Source organism: Chaetura pelagica, unplaced genomic scaffold (assembly GCF_000747805.2).
Source record: "Chaetura pelagica isolate M959 unplaced genomic scaffold, ChaPel_1.0 scaffold749, whole genome shotgun sequence".
Lineage (NCBI taxonomy): Eukaryota > Metazoa > Chordata > Aves > Apodiformes > Apodidae > Chaetura > Chaetura pelagica.
In genome coordinates this window covers 29,529-46,362 of record NW_009954528.1, presented here as the reverse complement: position 1 = coordinate 46,362, position 16,834 = coordinate 29,529, and the positions used below count along the sequence as shown (strand labels likewise).

General features: G+C 40.5%; 1 protein-coding gene across 1 annotated transcript; it reads left to right on the top strand.

The window, feature by feature from the left end:
• The first annotated feature begins 711 nt into the window (after nucleotides 1–711).
• On the top strand, nucleotides 712–16,522 carry LOC104395034 (mothers against decapentaplegic homolog 2-like). Its single transcript, XM_010004701.1, has 10 exons — nucleotides 712–809; nucleotides 1,911–2,104; nucleotides 2,831–2,965; nucleotides 7,090–7,164; nucleotides 7,678–7,688; nucleotides 8,396–8,432; nucleotides 9,496–9,708; nucleotides 11,518–11,655; nucleotides 11,843–11,987; nucleotides 15,856–16,522. Exons 1-10 carry the CDS (start codon nucleotides 712–714, stop codon nucleotides 15,977–15,979), a joined length of 1,170 nt encoding a protein of 389 aa, XP_010003003.1. The 3' UTR covers nucleotides 15,980–16,522.
• The last annotated feature ends 312 nt before the right edge of the window (nucleotides 16,523–16,834 follow it).

Genomic DNA, 16,834 nt, shown 5'->3' with positions numbered 1-16,834 from the left:
GTAAAGAAATTGTTGCCTTTCTTCTTTCTTGATTTAGCACTTCGTTTTGTTGCTCTATAGTTGAGACTTAAAATGTATTGTGGAACTGTGTTAAATATTGTGTTTTGTATCCAGTGGAAAAGCTTAGTCTTTAAATCAAGGGGAATACAGAAAACTGAGAAGTATCAACTGCCACATGCTTTTCTTCAGACTCTGATTTTTCCTGTTTTGGGAAAAGCAGCAAATTATGATTTGCATGGAGAATGACATTCATGCTGAAGTGGTAGTACCTGAAAGTTAGATTGTTATGTTCAGTTTCAGTCACACATGGCCTTTGTTTGAAGTCCTAGGGAAACTTCTGCTTAAGAACAAACAAAAACAAAGAACCCCAACCCATCACCTACCCTTGAAAATTCAATTTCCTGAAGAGCTAGGCTGAGGAAGTTTTGCCTGTTTTAAGGAACATTACAACTGTATTAAGTACTTGAAACCAGATAACTTGTTCACCTTTTAAAAACATGATCATTTACCTTGAATCACGTGTTCCATTTTGATATCCTCTTTCATATAGAAAATATAGCATGAGATGTCAGTTGAAATGGGAGTCTTAACAATGCTCTATCTTCTATGTGAAAGGAAATACTCTGTACATTTTTCCATGTTTGACATCATGGTGTTTTGAATAACCATGTTCCATATTTCATATCAATTTTTTGTTTTTGTTTTCAATTTATGCACAGCACTTGCTCTGAAATTTGGGGACTGAGTACATCAAACACGATAGATCAGTGGGATACAACAGGCCTTTACAGCTTCTCTGAACAAACCAGGTGAATATTCTGCCCTCTCATCACAGAAATCTTGTGGGAGGGATTGGCTTTGGAGGGTCTGTAATGGGATGCTTGAGCTGTAAAATAGACTAAATGCTTCCTAGGCCTCTCATGGTACAGCATTTAAAAATATTTGCTTGCCTGTGTAGAAGTCTTAAGTGTTCTCAGCTGATGTTTTGACCAATGAAACTAATTCTGGAATATTCCTGCTATTGAACGAATGGGAAGACTTGTTAAATGCAAGCTCCAATGGGATTTGGTATTTTTATTAACAAAGTTGGGGAACTTAATTCTTTAGTCCTAATCTTACAAAGTGTTTAAACTGTTTTGTATGCCACAAGCTTTCAATTAAATCTTGCTAATTGGCTCAGGTATGAGCTACTAAAGAATCGCTTGTAAATTCTCCAATAGCTCATGGTGGGGAAATTTGAAACAGGGTCTTTTTTTTTCATGTCACATTCCTTAATTTGTGTATTGATGTTTGTCTCCCATCCCATAACAGTCATAAACATCTGCATTTGTGTAAGCATATACAGTCTGTCTTAAAAGTAGCAAACCATTTTCAGCTGGTAGCAAGGCAAGATGAAGTCAAGAAGACAAACTATACAGCCCCTACAAGATCTGGATTTATGCCTTTTGCATTTACACTGTCATGTGGATCACTTGGCCAGCTTGACTGCTTAGGCTTTATTTGCAATCTTGTGGGAATTCTTCTGCTTAAAGCCGTAAAGCATCCATGCCACAGCAAAGCCTTGAGGTTTAGAAGCAAAATGGACTGTTAAATGTGTGATTTCATTTAATTTGTTTAACAACTCTCTTCATTTAAACAAAAATAAGTAGATTCAGCAATTATCCTAAAGACTTGGTTGGAGGTCAAGTGGCTTCTAACAAACTCTAAATTTGAGCAAGAATTTGAGCAGCTCAAAAAGAAGACACTGCTTTGAGTCCATTTTGATCGCATTTGAAGCTTCCTAATGTCACTAGCAGTGTCAATCCACCTGAGTTCTGAAATGAAGTGCTCATCCCATGTGTGTAGAGTGTTGCTGGAGTGGTTGGGGAGTGCAGTCTGTAAATCCCTCTCCACATCTTTCCCCCCTGTAGATCCCTCGATGGCCGCCTGCAGGTCTCTCACCGCAAAGGGCTCCCACATGTCATCTACTGCCGGTTGTGGCGCTGGCCAGACCTTCACAGTCACCATGAACTCAAAGCAATTGAAAACTGTGAATATGCTTTTAATCTTAAAAAGGACGAAGTATGTGTAAACCCTTATCACTACCAGAGAGTGGAGACACCAGGTAAGATGACTTCTGACTTGCTGGAGCAGCTGAGTTGTTCATAGGTTTAGGCATTAGGAGGAAATTCTTTGCTGTGAGGGAGGTGAGACCCTGGCCCAGGTTGCCCAGAGAAGCTGTGGCTGCCCCATCCCTGGCAGTGTTGAAGGGCAGGTTGGATGGGGCTTGGAGCAACCTGGGCTGGTGGGAGGTGTCCCTGCCCATGCAGGGAGGTTGGAAATAGATGATCTTGAAGCTCCCTTCCAACCCAAACCAGTCTGGGTTTCTATAGAAAAAGGTGATACTTTCTTCTGCCAAAAAGCCCAAGATTGTTAGAGATCAAGCTTTTCAGAATACCATGCCCTGAAAGTTTTTAATAGTGAAGTGACTGAATAATCTTTACAAATGTGTTGAATATCCCTGATAAATGCTTTGAGTATCTCCAGCAGTTTCTGGCTGGCTAAGTATGATCTGGATTGAAAAGGAAAGAGAGGTGACTCTGCTGATGTGGAATAGTCCTACTAAAGAGGCACCTGAGGAATCCATTTCTTCCAGTACCTCAGAAGACGATTGCAGCATTAGCAGTATTGAGCTTCAGAACATTTCAAAATATGCGAAAAAATGGTCAGATGTTAGAATTAAATGTGAATTGATTGTTAGAATTTTTAGATTATGGGTTTTTTTTCCTATGAGCTCACAGAAATATGTATTTTGGGGGTCTTAATAATGCTTTGAATTTTGCTTTTCCAGTCTTGCCTCCTGTACTAGTGCCCCGGCACACCGAGATCCTAACGGAGCTCCCTCCTCTCGATGACTATACCCATTCCATTCCTGAAAACACTAATTTTCCAGCTGGAATTGAGCCACAGAGCAACTACATCCCAGGTATTTTCTCAGCTCCTTCTGTCAACAGTACATTCAACATTGTGCTAGTGGAACAAAGATGACCATTTCACCCTCCTAAGTAATTGAAAGACCCACCTAGAAATTAAATCTGCTTGATTTAGTGTTTTAATTCCAGTGGAAATAACACTGTTGTTTGCAGAACACAAACCTGTGGGAGGTCATATTGCTGTGGTTTCACAATAGCTTCTTTGGTTTCAGGAGCTTCTTCAGGATTCAGAATGCTAAGGATTACCAAGTAGACCTTTACCTTATGCTTTAAGCCTGGTTTACAAACCTATAAGGGTGGTCAAATGCTGTGTACTGGAAAGGGAGTAGTAAACTGCAACTCAATCTCACTGTGTGTGTTATGTGCAGAAAACTAAGTTGCAAAACAGTGACTTAAAGTGTTTTGATCTGTAACTCACAATTGATCAAGGTCTGTTTTGTGTATTTGCTGGTTGTGTGCACTCAGTTTTGTCTTCAGTAGGAATGAACAACCTAACAATGCTGAGCCCTTAAAGAATTCCTCCTCCCCCTCTTTGCCTCTTCTCCACCTCAAAACAAATACCAAGAGTAATCCACTAAGGTGCACCTGAAAACCTGTAGCCTTATTGAAACATAAAATCAGTGACCTTTGTTTCCTGCCCCAACTTCCTGTTTCCTATCTCTTCAGAAAGTTGCCTGGAGTGTAAAAACCAATCAAAGCTGAAGTTTTCTCATAAATCTGCAATGCAGTTATGTTGCAAACAAGCTGAAAACTCAGATTCACATATTCATAGATTCAGTCACTGGAGTTGGAAGAGACCTCTGGAGATCATCTACTCCAACCCCTACAGCAGATCCCACAGGAATGTGTCCAGATGGGTTTGGAATGTCTCCAGAGAAGGAGACTCCACAACCTCTCTGGGCAGCCTGTCCCAGGGCTCTGTTACCCTCACAATAAAGAAGTTTTTCCTTCTGTTTAACTTGAACCTCCTGTGCTCCAGCTTGTGCCCATTGCCCCTTGTCCTGTCACTGGACACTGCAGAAAAGAAACTGGTCCCACCCTCCTGACACCCCCTTTAGATACTTATAAGTATTTGAGATCCCCCTCAGTCTCTTCTTCTCCAGGCTGAACAGCCCCAGCTCTCTCAGCCTTTCCTCAATGGGGTAGATGCTTCAGTCCCCTCATCATCTTTGTGGGCCTGAGCTGGACTCTCTTCAGTAGTTCCTTGTCCTTCATGAACTGGGAAGCCCAGATCTTGACTGTCATGAAGAATAAGAAGACTTCTTTGAAACTCAGATATGTTCAATTCACAAATTGTATCTATATGTGTTAAATGGGATGTTCTTTAAATGTATCTAAGAATTGAAATGGCACCAATAAAATGTCAATTTAATTTCATCTGTTTAATTTGTGCCATGTTTGTTACCAGCAAGGAACAGCCTATCTTCAAAGAACAATTGAAGGTGCTAGAAGTTGGTGGTCCTTTCTTATGTATACTTTTTTGACTCCATCTGAGGGCTTTTGGAAACATTTGCAAATGAATGACTGGAAAGCCACCATTTGGAAATCCAGTGCTGTGGAAATGAGCTGAAGCAGCTCTAGGTAGTTATTTGCAAGGACGATTGTTCAGGGTGACTGTGGGTATTCACATGATTCCTAGATGTTTATGCATCTAACCACACCTGGCCTCCTTCCCATTGTCACTGATTCCCTCCTGTTGTATTCATATCATGGCATCTTACTTTGTTTGACCTCGTTAAGTTAATCTTGACTGCTTAGCCAGGCTCTGAGAAGTCTCTTGTCTCTTGAGAGAACCATTTTGTTCAGGCTAACAGCTGTGCTAGTTTTGCGCTGCAAAACTGCCTCATTACTTGGTCTGCAGAGGGGTTGGGTTCACCTCCAGGTGGGAAGATGGTGACTATGAAGGTACAGGATGGACTTCATAGAATCCTTGTGGTTGGAAAAGACCTTTAGGATGATTGTGTTCAACCATATCCTAACTCTACCAACCATTAGCTCAACTCTACTGTGTCTGGTGCTTAAACCATGTTCCTCAGCACCACATCTACACATCTCTTAAACCCCTCCAGGGATGGTGATTCAACCACCTCCCTGGGCAGCCCATTCCAGTGTTTAATTACCCTTTCAGTGAAGAAGTTTCTCTTAATATCCAATCTCAACCTCCCCTGGCACCACTGGAGCCCATTTCCTCTTGTCCCATCCCTTGTTCCTGGGGAGCAGAGCCCGACCCCCCTGGCTCCAACCTCCTCTCAGGCAGTTGCAGAGCCAGCAGGTCTCCCCTCAGCCTCCTTTGCTCCAGGCTGGACACCCCCAGCTCCCTCAGCTGCTCCTCCTCACACTTGTGCTCCAGCCCCTTCCCCAGCTCCCTTGCCCTTCTCTGGACATGCTCCAGCCCCTCCATGTCCTTCTTGTCCTCAGGGGCCCAGAACTGACCCCAGGATTCCAGGTGGCCTCCTTTGGGACTGGATGTTCCTCTTCCAGTTATGGATGTGCTGAGCTGCATTGTCCAAACCTCTAGCAACATTCAAGCTCTGCTAAGGATTTTTAATGCATCCTCTTGGGCATTTGTTTCCAGCTGTGTTGGTGCTCAACCTCTGATCTTAAAACAGTATTAATAGTATTAGGTGGAGGAAATCTTCTCTGTTCAGACAGGGACTAGATATGGAAAATAATCTGTGCCAAAGAGCCAAGATTAGCAACTGGAAACAGGAGGTGTGGGTTGGATTGGAAATGACCATTGACCTTTTAACATGGCTGTGGGCTTAACTATAATGAATCGTTTGGAGATGGGTGGAGTCCACTTTGTCATCATGAATTCTGTAAAAACGTTCAAAACAAATATCTTTTTTGTCAGCATAGTTCTTGCTAGCAAAGATTTCCCTTAATCTTCATTTTAAATTCTCATTTGAGTTTTGTCACCTCTATATTTAGCACACTAGTTTTAGAGAATGAACCAAAGATCTAATTCTTTCAGTTCATTTTTATTTAATCAACTGACTTCATCTAGTTTCCTCTTGTTGACTTCCTTCTGATCTTTAGTGCTGTAAACCTCAAGCATTATATTTAATAGAATTTGATTTTAATTCTTTAGTAAAAGGCTTTATTTCTAAATTTCTGCTGTTTGGTAATCATGTAATTAAATGTGTTTAATCTCTCAGATGTCTCAGAGAATTCAAAGGTGGTTCTAGAGATATTTAGCTTCAAACACTTCCACTAAAGAAATCCAGATTTTGCCTTTAATGTAGAGGAAAAGACATTTGCCAGCTCTCGCAGGGGGGTTGGACTAGATGATCTTTTGAGGTCCCTTCCAACCCCTAGGATGATGTGATTCTGTGAAAGAAAATTATTTCCTGAAAGGCAGTTGGTTAACTTGTTATCTGAATCACAAAATACATTGTGAATGGAGAAAAGGAACAACCATCCTGGGTTTTGAAGATACTCCTGTGGAATTAAACACAGTTTTTAATATCAGAATGCTTCAAACTTGTTACTGAGTTTACTTTGGTTGGTGAAACTCCATTTTTAAATGAAGCTAGTTCAAAGAATAGATGAAACAGAATTTTGAGGTGGTAGTAATAATAATAGAGCTTGTGCAGCATAACTAGTTAGATAATATGGTTATCATTAATTAGTGAAATCAACTGTTGGGCATTGAAAAATGGAACTGAAAAATAACCTTTAAATCTTGCAACTTTGTTAAGGTGTGGGAGGGTGGCTAATCTGATGGTTATACTACATAAAGGCAGCTCACTTTTTTTTTGATAGAAGTCACCAGATGGGTTTTTTCATTTGTAATTCTGCTAAATGTGAAAGCTGTTGATCACAGTTGCAAAATTATTACTCATTGTAGTAAAAGTATCTTGTATTAAATGGAACAAACAAGGATTAATCTGTTAATTATCAAACATATTTGAGCAGTTGACTGGCATGCAAGAGAGGATGGATTTTCAACAGACAATAAGGCAGGTAAATGGGTTTGAAGTCCTACTGGAAGGCAAAAGGGACAGCAAAATGACATTAATTCAATTTTCAGGTGTTACTTGTGAAAACTTAAGGACAAAACCCCCAAATGCTCAGTCACTGAACCAATAGGTGTTGGGTTGGTTTTTTTTGACAGAAACACCACCTCCAGGATATATCAGTGAAGATGGAGAAACAAGTGACCAGCAGTTGAACCAAAGCATGGATACAGGTAACATTTCCATTACTTTAAAGACCTGGGATTGCTAGTTGTGATCCCTGTGCATGAGTGGCTGAATCCAGTCTTGAATGATGATGGCAGTAGCCTTCTCTTCAACCTGGTAGTTTTGGTTTAAAATATCACTTCCAGTGTTTTGTGAAGAAAATGATTCTTTTTAAAATTTTCTGTACCATCTGATTTCATTTGTTTCATAACAAAGGCAAACAGGTCTTCATCAGAAAGCCTTAAAATAGATTTTATTTCAACTTACCCCCAACTTTACCTCCTAGTAAAAAGTTCATTGGAGGAAAATGCCTGTTGGGCTTAAACAAGCTACAGAAATGCTGTGCTTTGAGAAACTGTCATGTTTTATCCCTTGTGCCATGTTTCAGATGAATTATTATATGATAGGCTCTACTGAAAGAGTAGTAGAAACATGAAGCATTTTGTCTTTGTGTGAAAGGGCTGGTAGATAATCTGGTTGGCCTTATACTTGGACAAAACACAGTTAATGTGCTGGGTAAGGACCTCCTGCTGTGTGCTGGCAGACTGGAGCCTGTGTTTGGTGAGCTCATGATAGCAACCTTTTTCAGTTCATTGGGATCAACTGCACTAGTTTCTCTTAAGAACTGCAATATTTTCCCACTAGGTGACAATAGGTACCTTAATTAAAAAGGCCTGAATTAAAAAGTCATTGTAGGAACGTTTCTGAGCACAGCTTCACTTTATTTTGTCTACTAGTGCACAAACTGTGTTGGAGAGCTCATGGTTTGTTGAGGTTTTTTTTCCTTCCTCATTCCAGGAAAGAATAATTGCCTCAAATGAGAAAATCCAGCTTGTTTTGGAGTTTCCTTCTCTGGAGACTTTCTCTGGATGCCTTTCTGAGTGATCAGCCCTAGTTTTTTGGTTCTGCTCTGGCAGGGGGGTCGGACTCTATGATCTTCAGAGGTCCCTTTCAACCTTGACATTCTGTGATTCTTTTCTAGAGATAAACCCTATCCTTTGAGAGAGAGAGAGGGCTAATGTCTTGATTGTCTTGTCCACTTTTTCTTAGCTTTTTTTCCCTGGATTTGGGAAGAGGTCACTACCTTCTCCCTAAATAAAGTTCTGTGCACAAAGTGAGAGCTCTGCCCATTACAACACAAAAGATATTGAGTTGATGAGTTCCGAGAGTCTGGAAAATGTCATCTTCATTCAGAATAAGCATGTGACTTGCTGGCAAACTGGTTGTAGGATTTTTGAGGTTTCTAGTCCTCTTTCCCCAGTCAATCATAGCCTGGGTAAGCTGGAAATCTTTCTAATTGTTTCTGTCTGTGTGATGACTCTTCTTTAAATATATATATATCATTGCATTAAAAATGAACATGTACTTTAAAAGAGCAAGAGGTGTATTTGGAGGAGGCTGTTGGGTTGGCTTCCTGATGATAAGCATAGTGGGGCTGGGTTAATAACTTGTTAATAACCACTCTATTTTTGTAGCTGTTGAGCTTCTAGCAAAGAGAAGAATATTATTGTATGTGCAGGAAAAGCATTTATAAAATGAGCAGTTGAAAGGACATTATCCTCTCAGTGCTCAGACTTGGTGTCTCCCTTGGATGTGTGTCCTACTGCTCTTCTCATGTGCTGTTTCACCTGTGGCCACAACACAATGGCTGCTCCCACCTGCTTTGATCAGGTGCCACTGCTGTGTGTCTGTGTAAATGCCTCAGGAAGATCAGATTCCCTTGGGTTTATTAAAGGAATGGTGACAAGATGTGACAGGAAAATGCTGCTCAGAACACTGAGTAAGTAATTAGGGTTGGTGAAAAGGGGAAGCAGGGCAGGAAAAGCTGAAGATGCACAGGGAAGATACTGAGCTTTAGCAGGGGAGCGTAAAAAGGAGCTTAGAGCTGCCTTTAGATAAAGAAACAGCATCAGATATGGTGTGGAACAGCATTTTCATATTAATATTTTTCTCCTTTGTGTGGTTCAGAGCTTGATAGTTTAATCTTAACGTTGCCAAAATGTTTGTGAGTTACAGAAAGGCAAGAGTAATGTCCCAGTGTCTGGCACCCACAGGAACATTAGCTTAATCATTTTGTCAAGCAAAATGCAAGTACTGAACTACATGAGCTGTGGTTAGATTAGATCACCCCTCTTTCCCCTCCTCCTTCCTTTATGTGGAATATTGAATTCCATTCTGTTTACGGGGTAGGTAAAAATGGCAGCAAAGCAAAATAGAATTGAAGTTGTTTGAGGAGACCACCACTTCTGTTGCTGGAAGAGGTAAATAGGGCAGAGATTTCAGCCTCAAATTCTGTGCTAAACTTGGAGTTTTTAAAAATGGTTTTATTTCTTTTTTAGATTTGCAACCAGTTACTTACTCGGAGCCTGCGTTTTGGTGTTCAATAGCATATTATGAATTGAATCAAAGAGTGGGAGAAACCTTCCATGCATCACAACCTTCCCTGACTGTAGATGGTTTTACAGATCCATCAAATTCAGAACGATTTTGTCTAGGTCTGCTTTCCAATGTCAACAGAAATGCTACAGTGGAAATGACAAGAAGACACATAGGTAAAAATCTCTGACCTTTTTTCACTTCAGTTTAACCATGAAATTATCTGGAATGATCCAGGCAGGATGGGAAGCCACTCAGTTATATGGAATTTCTGTTGCTCAAATTGCTGTCCCTCCTTCTGGAAAAAGTCAATCCACCAAGGCATCCCAAAGGGGAAGATTTTTGGCTTCAAGCTCATTGGACCTTGTGCAGCATTTCTGTTCAGAGTTGCTTATCATTGACATTTAACCTTTCATTACAAAATATGAGCATGTTGCTTAGTTTATTCTCATTTATAAACTGCAGAATGGACATGGGAATCCCTGAATTCTTGAATCCTTGAATTCTTTCCTGAAATGGGAAAAGCTGCCATTGAGTTAACATACTGCTTCAACATGATCAAGATGTTCACTGTAATAGTTAGTAAACAATATTGTTTTCCACAATGCAGCGTCTTGGCTTGAATTTCTTAATTAAACTACTTTTTTTTTTTTTTTTCCTCTTTCATTTAGCAACATCCAGGAGATGTTTTTGTTTTTACTTCTAGTAAAAAAGTTCAACCTCTTTTAGTGTAGGACCTTCTGACTTCCTCTAAGCCAAATCCAAATGCTTGTCTCATAAACTTGTAGATGTGCAGAAAACCAGGCTGTGCTTGTGCTAACTGATCAAAGTGGTCAATAATGAGGGAAGCAAACATGTCAGGAGCTCTGAATGTTTGATAGAGCAGCTCACATTTCATTTGCAAAATAGTTTGAAAGAGAAAGGGGAGAGGATCTATGACCTCTAAAAAGGACATGTTAATTGTAAACAATTTTCTCTGGGAGATCAATTCTACATTGTCTCTTTTGTGCTACAAATAATGCATAGAGAGTTTTATTCTCAGGTAGAGAACAAGATCACCATTTAAAAGTGAGCAATAGGATTTCTAGTGGGTATTTCTTGTTAATAGGGTTAAATGAAGGCCTGGCTTTTTTGTCAAAGTAGCACAGAGGGGTGTGCAGGTGGTTGTGAAAAATTGGGTGCATATAAACAGAGACATCCCTTTCTTGCCATTGTGGCCTCTGTCACTTCACATATGACACCTGATATTAGCACAAATTTGGCTTCTCCTGGATCTTAATATTTTACAGGTTGAGTGAGTTGGAGGTGTTCAGCCTGGAGAAGAGAAGGCTCCAGGGAGACCTTAGAGCACCTTCCAGTGCCTGAAGGGGCTCCAGGAAAGCTGGGGAGGGGCTTGGGACAAGGGCAGGGAGTGATGGGATGAGGGTTAATGGTTTCAGACTGGAAGAAGGAAGATTTAGGTTGGACATTAGGAAGAAATTCTTTCCTGTGAGAATGGTGAGACACTACCCAGAGAAGCTGTGGCTGCCCCATCCCTGGCAGTGTTGAAGGGCAGGTTGGATGGGGCTTGGAGCAACCTGGGCTGGTGGGAGGTGTCCCTGCTCATGCAGGGGGGTTGGATCTAGATGGCCTTTCAGGTCCCTTCCAGCCCAAACCAGTCTATGATTCTATGATTTTTATTTCAATTTTGATATTTCTTGAAGTGGATAAGATTTTTGGTAGTGAGCACTGCTTCCTAACTCGGGTTTGGTTACAATCTCATACATGACTAGAAAGTTCTTTCTCACTTGCCCCAAAAAATGATTCTGCTTCTACTTCAAACATTGTGTCTTGGTGGGAGAAAAATGCCAGTTCATTGTGTTCTGCTCCAGCAGTGTGATCCTCTAGAGAACTGATTGCTGTTAGGAAGAAAAACCTTGGGCCTTCTCTGAGACCAAAATACTTGGGTCATCTCCTAACTAGAGGTCCTTTAACTCTTGCTCCAGGAAGGGGAGTCCGTCTCTATTACATCGGGGGAGAAGTTTTTGCCGAGTGCCTCAGCGATAGCGCCATTTTTGTTCAGAGCCCCAACTGTAATCAAAGATACGGCTGGCATCCTGCAACGGTGTGCAAAATTCCACCAGGTTAGTAGCCCCCCAGAAAGGTCCCCTCCATTAATACATCCCCCTGGATGTATTAATGGGGTACATTTGCTTCCCTTGTGGTGGTTTCTTCAGAGCTCTGGGCTCCCGTGTAGTGAAAACAAGTGGTGGTTGATTGTTCGTTTGTATCGATGTATCATTTTGATCTGTTGTTTCTTTTTCTTGACAGGATGCAATCTAAAAATCTTTAATAACCAAGAATTTGCTGCTCTTCTGGCTCAATCTGTGAATCAGGGTTTTGAAGCAGTTTATCAGCTTACTAGAATGTGTACTATAAGAATGAGTTTTGTTAAAGGATGGGGAGCTGAATACAGGTAAGAAAAAAGCCTTTCCTTTTCAATTGAGAGTTAATAATTGTTCTTTTTGCACTCCTACATGATTTCTTGATTTGAAAGCCACATGTACACGCTTCTTACTGCTACTATAGATAATCTCCCTGCAAGGTGAACCCATATTTTCCTTTTTCTCCCCCTCAGCTGTGGAGCTCCTAAGTCATAGAAACTAGTAAACTGATTTTAGTGTTGCATTGAAGTCAGCTCTTGAGCAAGGAATGTTGTCAAATTCCATTTCCTTCCTCAGTCCTGCTTCCTTGTGTATTGTGGTGAAATCACTGACAACATCGAGAAGTTTCACAGTTTGTGCTATGAGATTATTTGCTGTTTGTTACAGCAGATGTACAGTCATTTTGGTCTCTGTCCTGTTTTGTATGGAGCTTGAGTGTGTTAGGTTGTGGTGCAGGATGCATTTGACACTTACCTGATGGAAAGAACTGGAATCACCTGGAGTGCATTCTGCAGGATTAACCAGCTGGAGGACACACATTTAAGGGTTGACAAATATTTTGGAACTTGTAGTGGAAAAAACTTCTCTGGAGTAAGATGACTGTATTTGTGTAGTAAAACTGCCAAAACCAGTTTTTTGAGTGGGGGGAAAAAAAAAATAAATTTATTTGCCTTTGAATAGATTAAAATTGTATTCTCTGCTAGCACAAACCAAGAGCTATAGTTAGGGACAATGCCTGTTTTTAATATATATGGGAATTTGAGAAGAAAAAAAAATTACTTTTAACTGAATGCTGTTAAAAATGTCAGTTTGGAGAGCTGGAGATGTGGTTTTAAACAAACCCCTTAAGCCTCTAGAAATTGTGCAGTGAAAGAATGAAGCCTGACATACCAATACCCTATTGATATGCCTAATGTTTTCTTGAAAATCCATATTACTTCTGAAGCTGAGGAATTCCATGTGGATTCCCCTGTGAATCCTGAGGTTCTGATTCTTTTGTCTGCTCTTGAAACACATCCATGTCAATACCAGCATCAGCACAGGGGGGGAAGCTGCTTGGCTAAGTGAAGCCAATTTTGTAAAATCCTAATTAGATGAAATGAAGAAATTTGAGTAATGGAATAAATTGGGACCTCTTTGTTAGCAAGAGGAACACAAGAAAGGATCTGGCTCAAGTTTAAAGAACTGTTGGATTTGGCTCCAAAGATGTATACACTTAAGGCATAATTAAATGCAACATTCAAATCAGAATAGCAGAAAAGCTTAATCAGTCAGATGACATGGAGACAACTTGAAGTGAATGGAGTTGTTAAATGCTGGGTTAAAACAGTGGGGGGAGGCTTTTGGTAAAGCTTTTTCTTAGGATGGAAATTGTTGGATGTTAGTAGTCTGTAAACCCTTCAGAAATCAGAGGGTTGAAAAAGCTCCAGTGGCAACAGCCCAGAAACTGATTACTGACAGATGGTGCTAAGAAATTATTGATGCACAAAACTTGCAAGTTGTGATTAAAGCAAGGAGAGGTTGCTCCTGCAAACACAACCTTGAGTGTCAATGTAGTCTGAATTGTCAGAATAGACCAGGAAGCTGTAAAATCCATCATTCTTCAAACTCCTGTGCTTTGTTGTTATGTCCAAAAGGTTTCTCGTATCACAGGTTTTGGCAAAGCTGAAGAGAAGCCACCAAGTTGGTGAAGGGTCTAGAGGACAAGTAAGTCATAAGAGGAGCAGCTGAGGGAACTGGGGTTGTTTAGTTTGGAGAAGAGGAAGCTGAAAGGAGACCTCATTGCCCTCTACGACTACCTGAAAGGAGGTTGTAGGGAGGTGGGTGTTGGCCTCTTCTCCCAAGTGAATAATGACAGGACCAGAGCAAATGACCTGAAGTTGCACCAGGTTCAGGGCATGTTCTGGTGGCTGAGGTTGGGAGGGGGGGCTCTGGGTCTTTTTTGGTGGAGTGTGGGTGGTTTTTGTGTTTGTTTGGGTTTGGTTTTTTTGTGCTGATGGCTGGACTGGGTGATCTCAGAGGTCCTTTCCAACCTTGATGATTCTGTGATTACTTCATTTTAGGCATCTGTGCATAAACATGCAGACATGGCAAGGTGATAGATTCTATAAGTTTGGGCAGACAAAGTAGCTTTTTGCTTCATACATGTTGGTTTGGATTAAGGCAAAAGTTCAGCTCAGCAGCCAAGTGTTCACATTAGCACAGGAACCGTCCAGGTCTAGGATCATCTTCCAAAGAAAGTTCAGTAGAGGTAATTACAGCCAAGAAATTGAGTGATACACAAACTGGAAATCCATGGGGAGGAGGCTGAGTTTTAGCTTGGAGGCAGCTGCTGTTTGTCACTGTTTTATTGACTTTGCCAGTGGAGTGCAAAGCCAGGGCTGTTGAACAGTAAACTTTTGAGGAAGTGTGCTGTGGAACACATTGTAGGGGAGTTGACAGCAGGGGAATAATGAACTTCCTACTTTGGGAGAGGATTTGGGCCTAAATGGAATGACATTTCCTGTGGTTTAGATTGTTCTTTTATTGGATCACTTTGTTTTGGCAGGAGCTTTTGGGGCTAAGATAACAATGTTTTTTAGAGTGCTGAGGGAGCTCAGACCCCAGCCACTTCCTTCTAGAAAATGTGAAACCACAGACAAGTTCTTGAAATCCATCCTCTCACTGACTTAGTCCTTCTGCCTTTTCACTTCCTCTGTATAAACAGATTTCCTTAAAGAAAAGGGTTGCAGTCCTGAGAGTAAAAGTGAAGGGGCTGGGTTTGTGTCTGATCTGCTGCCTTTGAATCTGAATTCCTCCTTGCTTTGACTTTGGAGGATAGTTAGAATTACTAGGAAAAACTGGCTGAGCAACAGCCAGTTTGGTTTGGGAAAACTCCCATGCCTGGAGTAGGTAGAGTGAAATACCAGGATTTCTCAGGCAGAGTGTATCCAATATTGATTGCCTTCCTTTGGAGATGAGAAGGAGGATTTTTTTTTTTAATAACAGGTCTCTGAAACAAGGATATATGGGAGTGGGAATGAAGCCTTTCTGGCTGTCAGTCCTTCAGCTTTACTGAGACTTTCTGTTTGATGTAGGGCTTCAGTTGTGGAAAGTGGCAAGCAAGTTGAGAAAGCAGAGAAGGGAAACACTATTTTTACTGAAATTGTTTGTGTGAGGATGTCACAGTACAAAGCACACGCAGAAGTGTAAGATGTCAGGAAATCAGAGATAAAGTTTGGTGTTCCTTTGAGATAGCATCAGCACAGTACAACCACACACTGTGTTTTGAAGTAGTGTTTCTCACAACATCTAGCAGTTTCCTTACATGTTTATCTTGTTGATTGCTCCACAAACTCAGCCCTTATAATTGGGGTAGGACTGTGCTGTTTGGCCATGCTGGCAGTGCAGAGCCAAGTGGCTCTATCCCATATTTCTCAGTAGTTGTCTACAAAATTCAAACCCAGTTATGCATGCAGGCTCTTTGAATCACTGAATAATTTGGGTTGGAAAGGACCTTGAAGATCATCTAGTTCCAACCTCCCTGTCACAGGCAGGAAGTTTGAACTCTGTGATGTGAATATCGTGTTGGTTGGAGAATCTTCAGTTTTGAATTTCTTTTTAGAAGTCAAGTCTTATTTATTATACACCTGAAGCAATGCTGCAGTTCTTCTCTAGAGCAGAATATTCTTCATGTAACAAAGAGTGTCATTATTGTTGTCTTACAGATGTGGGGTGTTCATGGGTGCTTTGTTTGGCTTTTGTTTGTAATAATTCAAAGACTGAATGAAGCTTAGTAACAATTCTGTTAATGGTTGCAGATTTTTATATTTTGGCCTAGCAGATATGGATGATCATGAGATGGAGAAATTGATGGCAGCCAAAACTGCTTTCTGACTTTTCCTCTTCTTGGTTTTCTAGACGACAGACAGTAACAAGCACTCCTTGCTGGATTGAGCTTCATCTGAATGGACCTCTACAATGGTTGGACAAAGTATTGACTCAAATGGGCTCCCCTTCAGTACGCTGCTCCAGCATGTCCTAAAACAACTCCTTCCCTTTACCACTGGGCTTAAAAATCAAGTCCAATCAACAGACTTAATATAACAGCTCGTCTGTCATAGTATTTGTGTGTGGTCCCCATGAACTGTTTACTATCCAAAAAGGTTTCTACAAAAAAAAAAGGAAAAAAGAAAAGAAAAGAAAAACAGCACTTGAGGTCTCATCAGTTAAAGCACCTTGTGGATTCTGTTTCCTATACTCTGATACTAGATGAAAATGTAGTGTATAGAAATGCCTTCTTCAGAAAGAAGAAGGGGACAGTTCTAAAGATTCTTAATGGTGTTTTTATTGGGTATATAATTGAGTGTCCTAATGGTTTATCAATAACATGAATAGCTAAGTATATGTACAGGTAATGTATCATGATCTCAAATATCACAGTATTGTGCTGTTCTACATTTTAGTTCCCATAAATAGTTGTTTGTTGGTTTTTTTTTTATTAGGGCAAACCTCATAAAATTCCAAGATTCTTCTCCTTTATTCTTTTATATTTTTTTATATAAGCAGGTTTTTGAGTTGTCCTCAACATAAAAAGCAGACTTTCCTAGTAGAAAAAAGCTTAACTTTTTTGCTGCCTTCTTAAAGAAAATTCCCTCCATTGGATGGGAAAAGAAATGTCATGAGATTAATCTGTGAAATCTTGAGACACTTTATATGCTTAATGGGGCCTAAAATGATTTCATATTATAAATTCCAAGTATCCATTGCACTATGAGTCTCTTTTTCCCTACCCGTCTGAGATGATGCATCTGTTGCCAGCAGTATTGCTGACACTGGTGTCATTTGGGACTTTTTTGTACCTTGAATCATTGAAATCAGTGTGTGTTTGTTTTTTCTC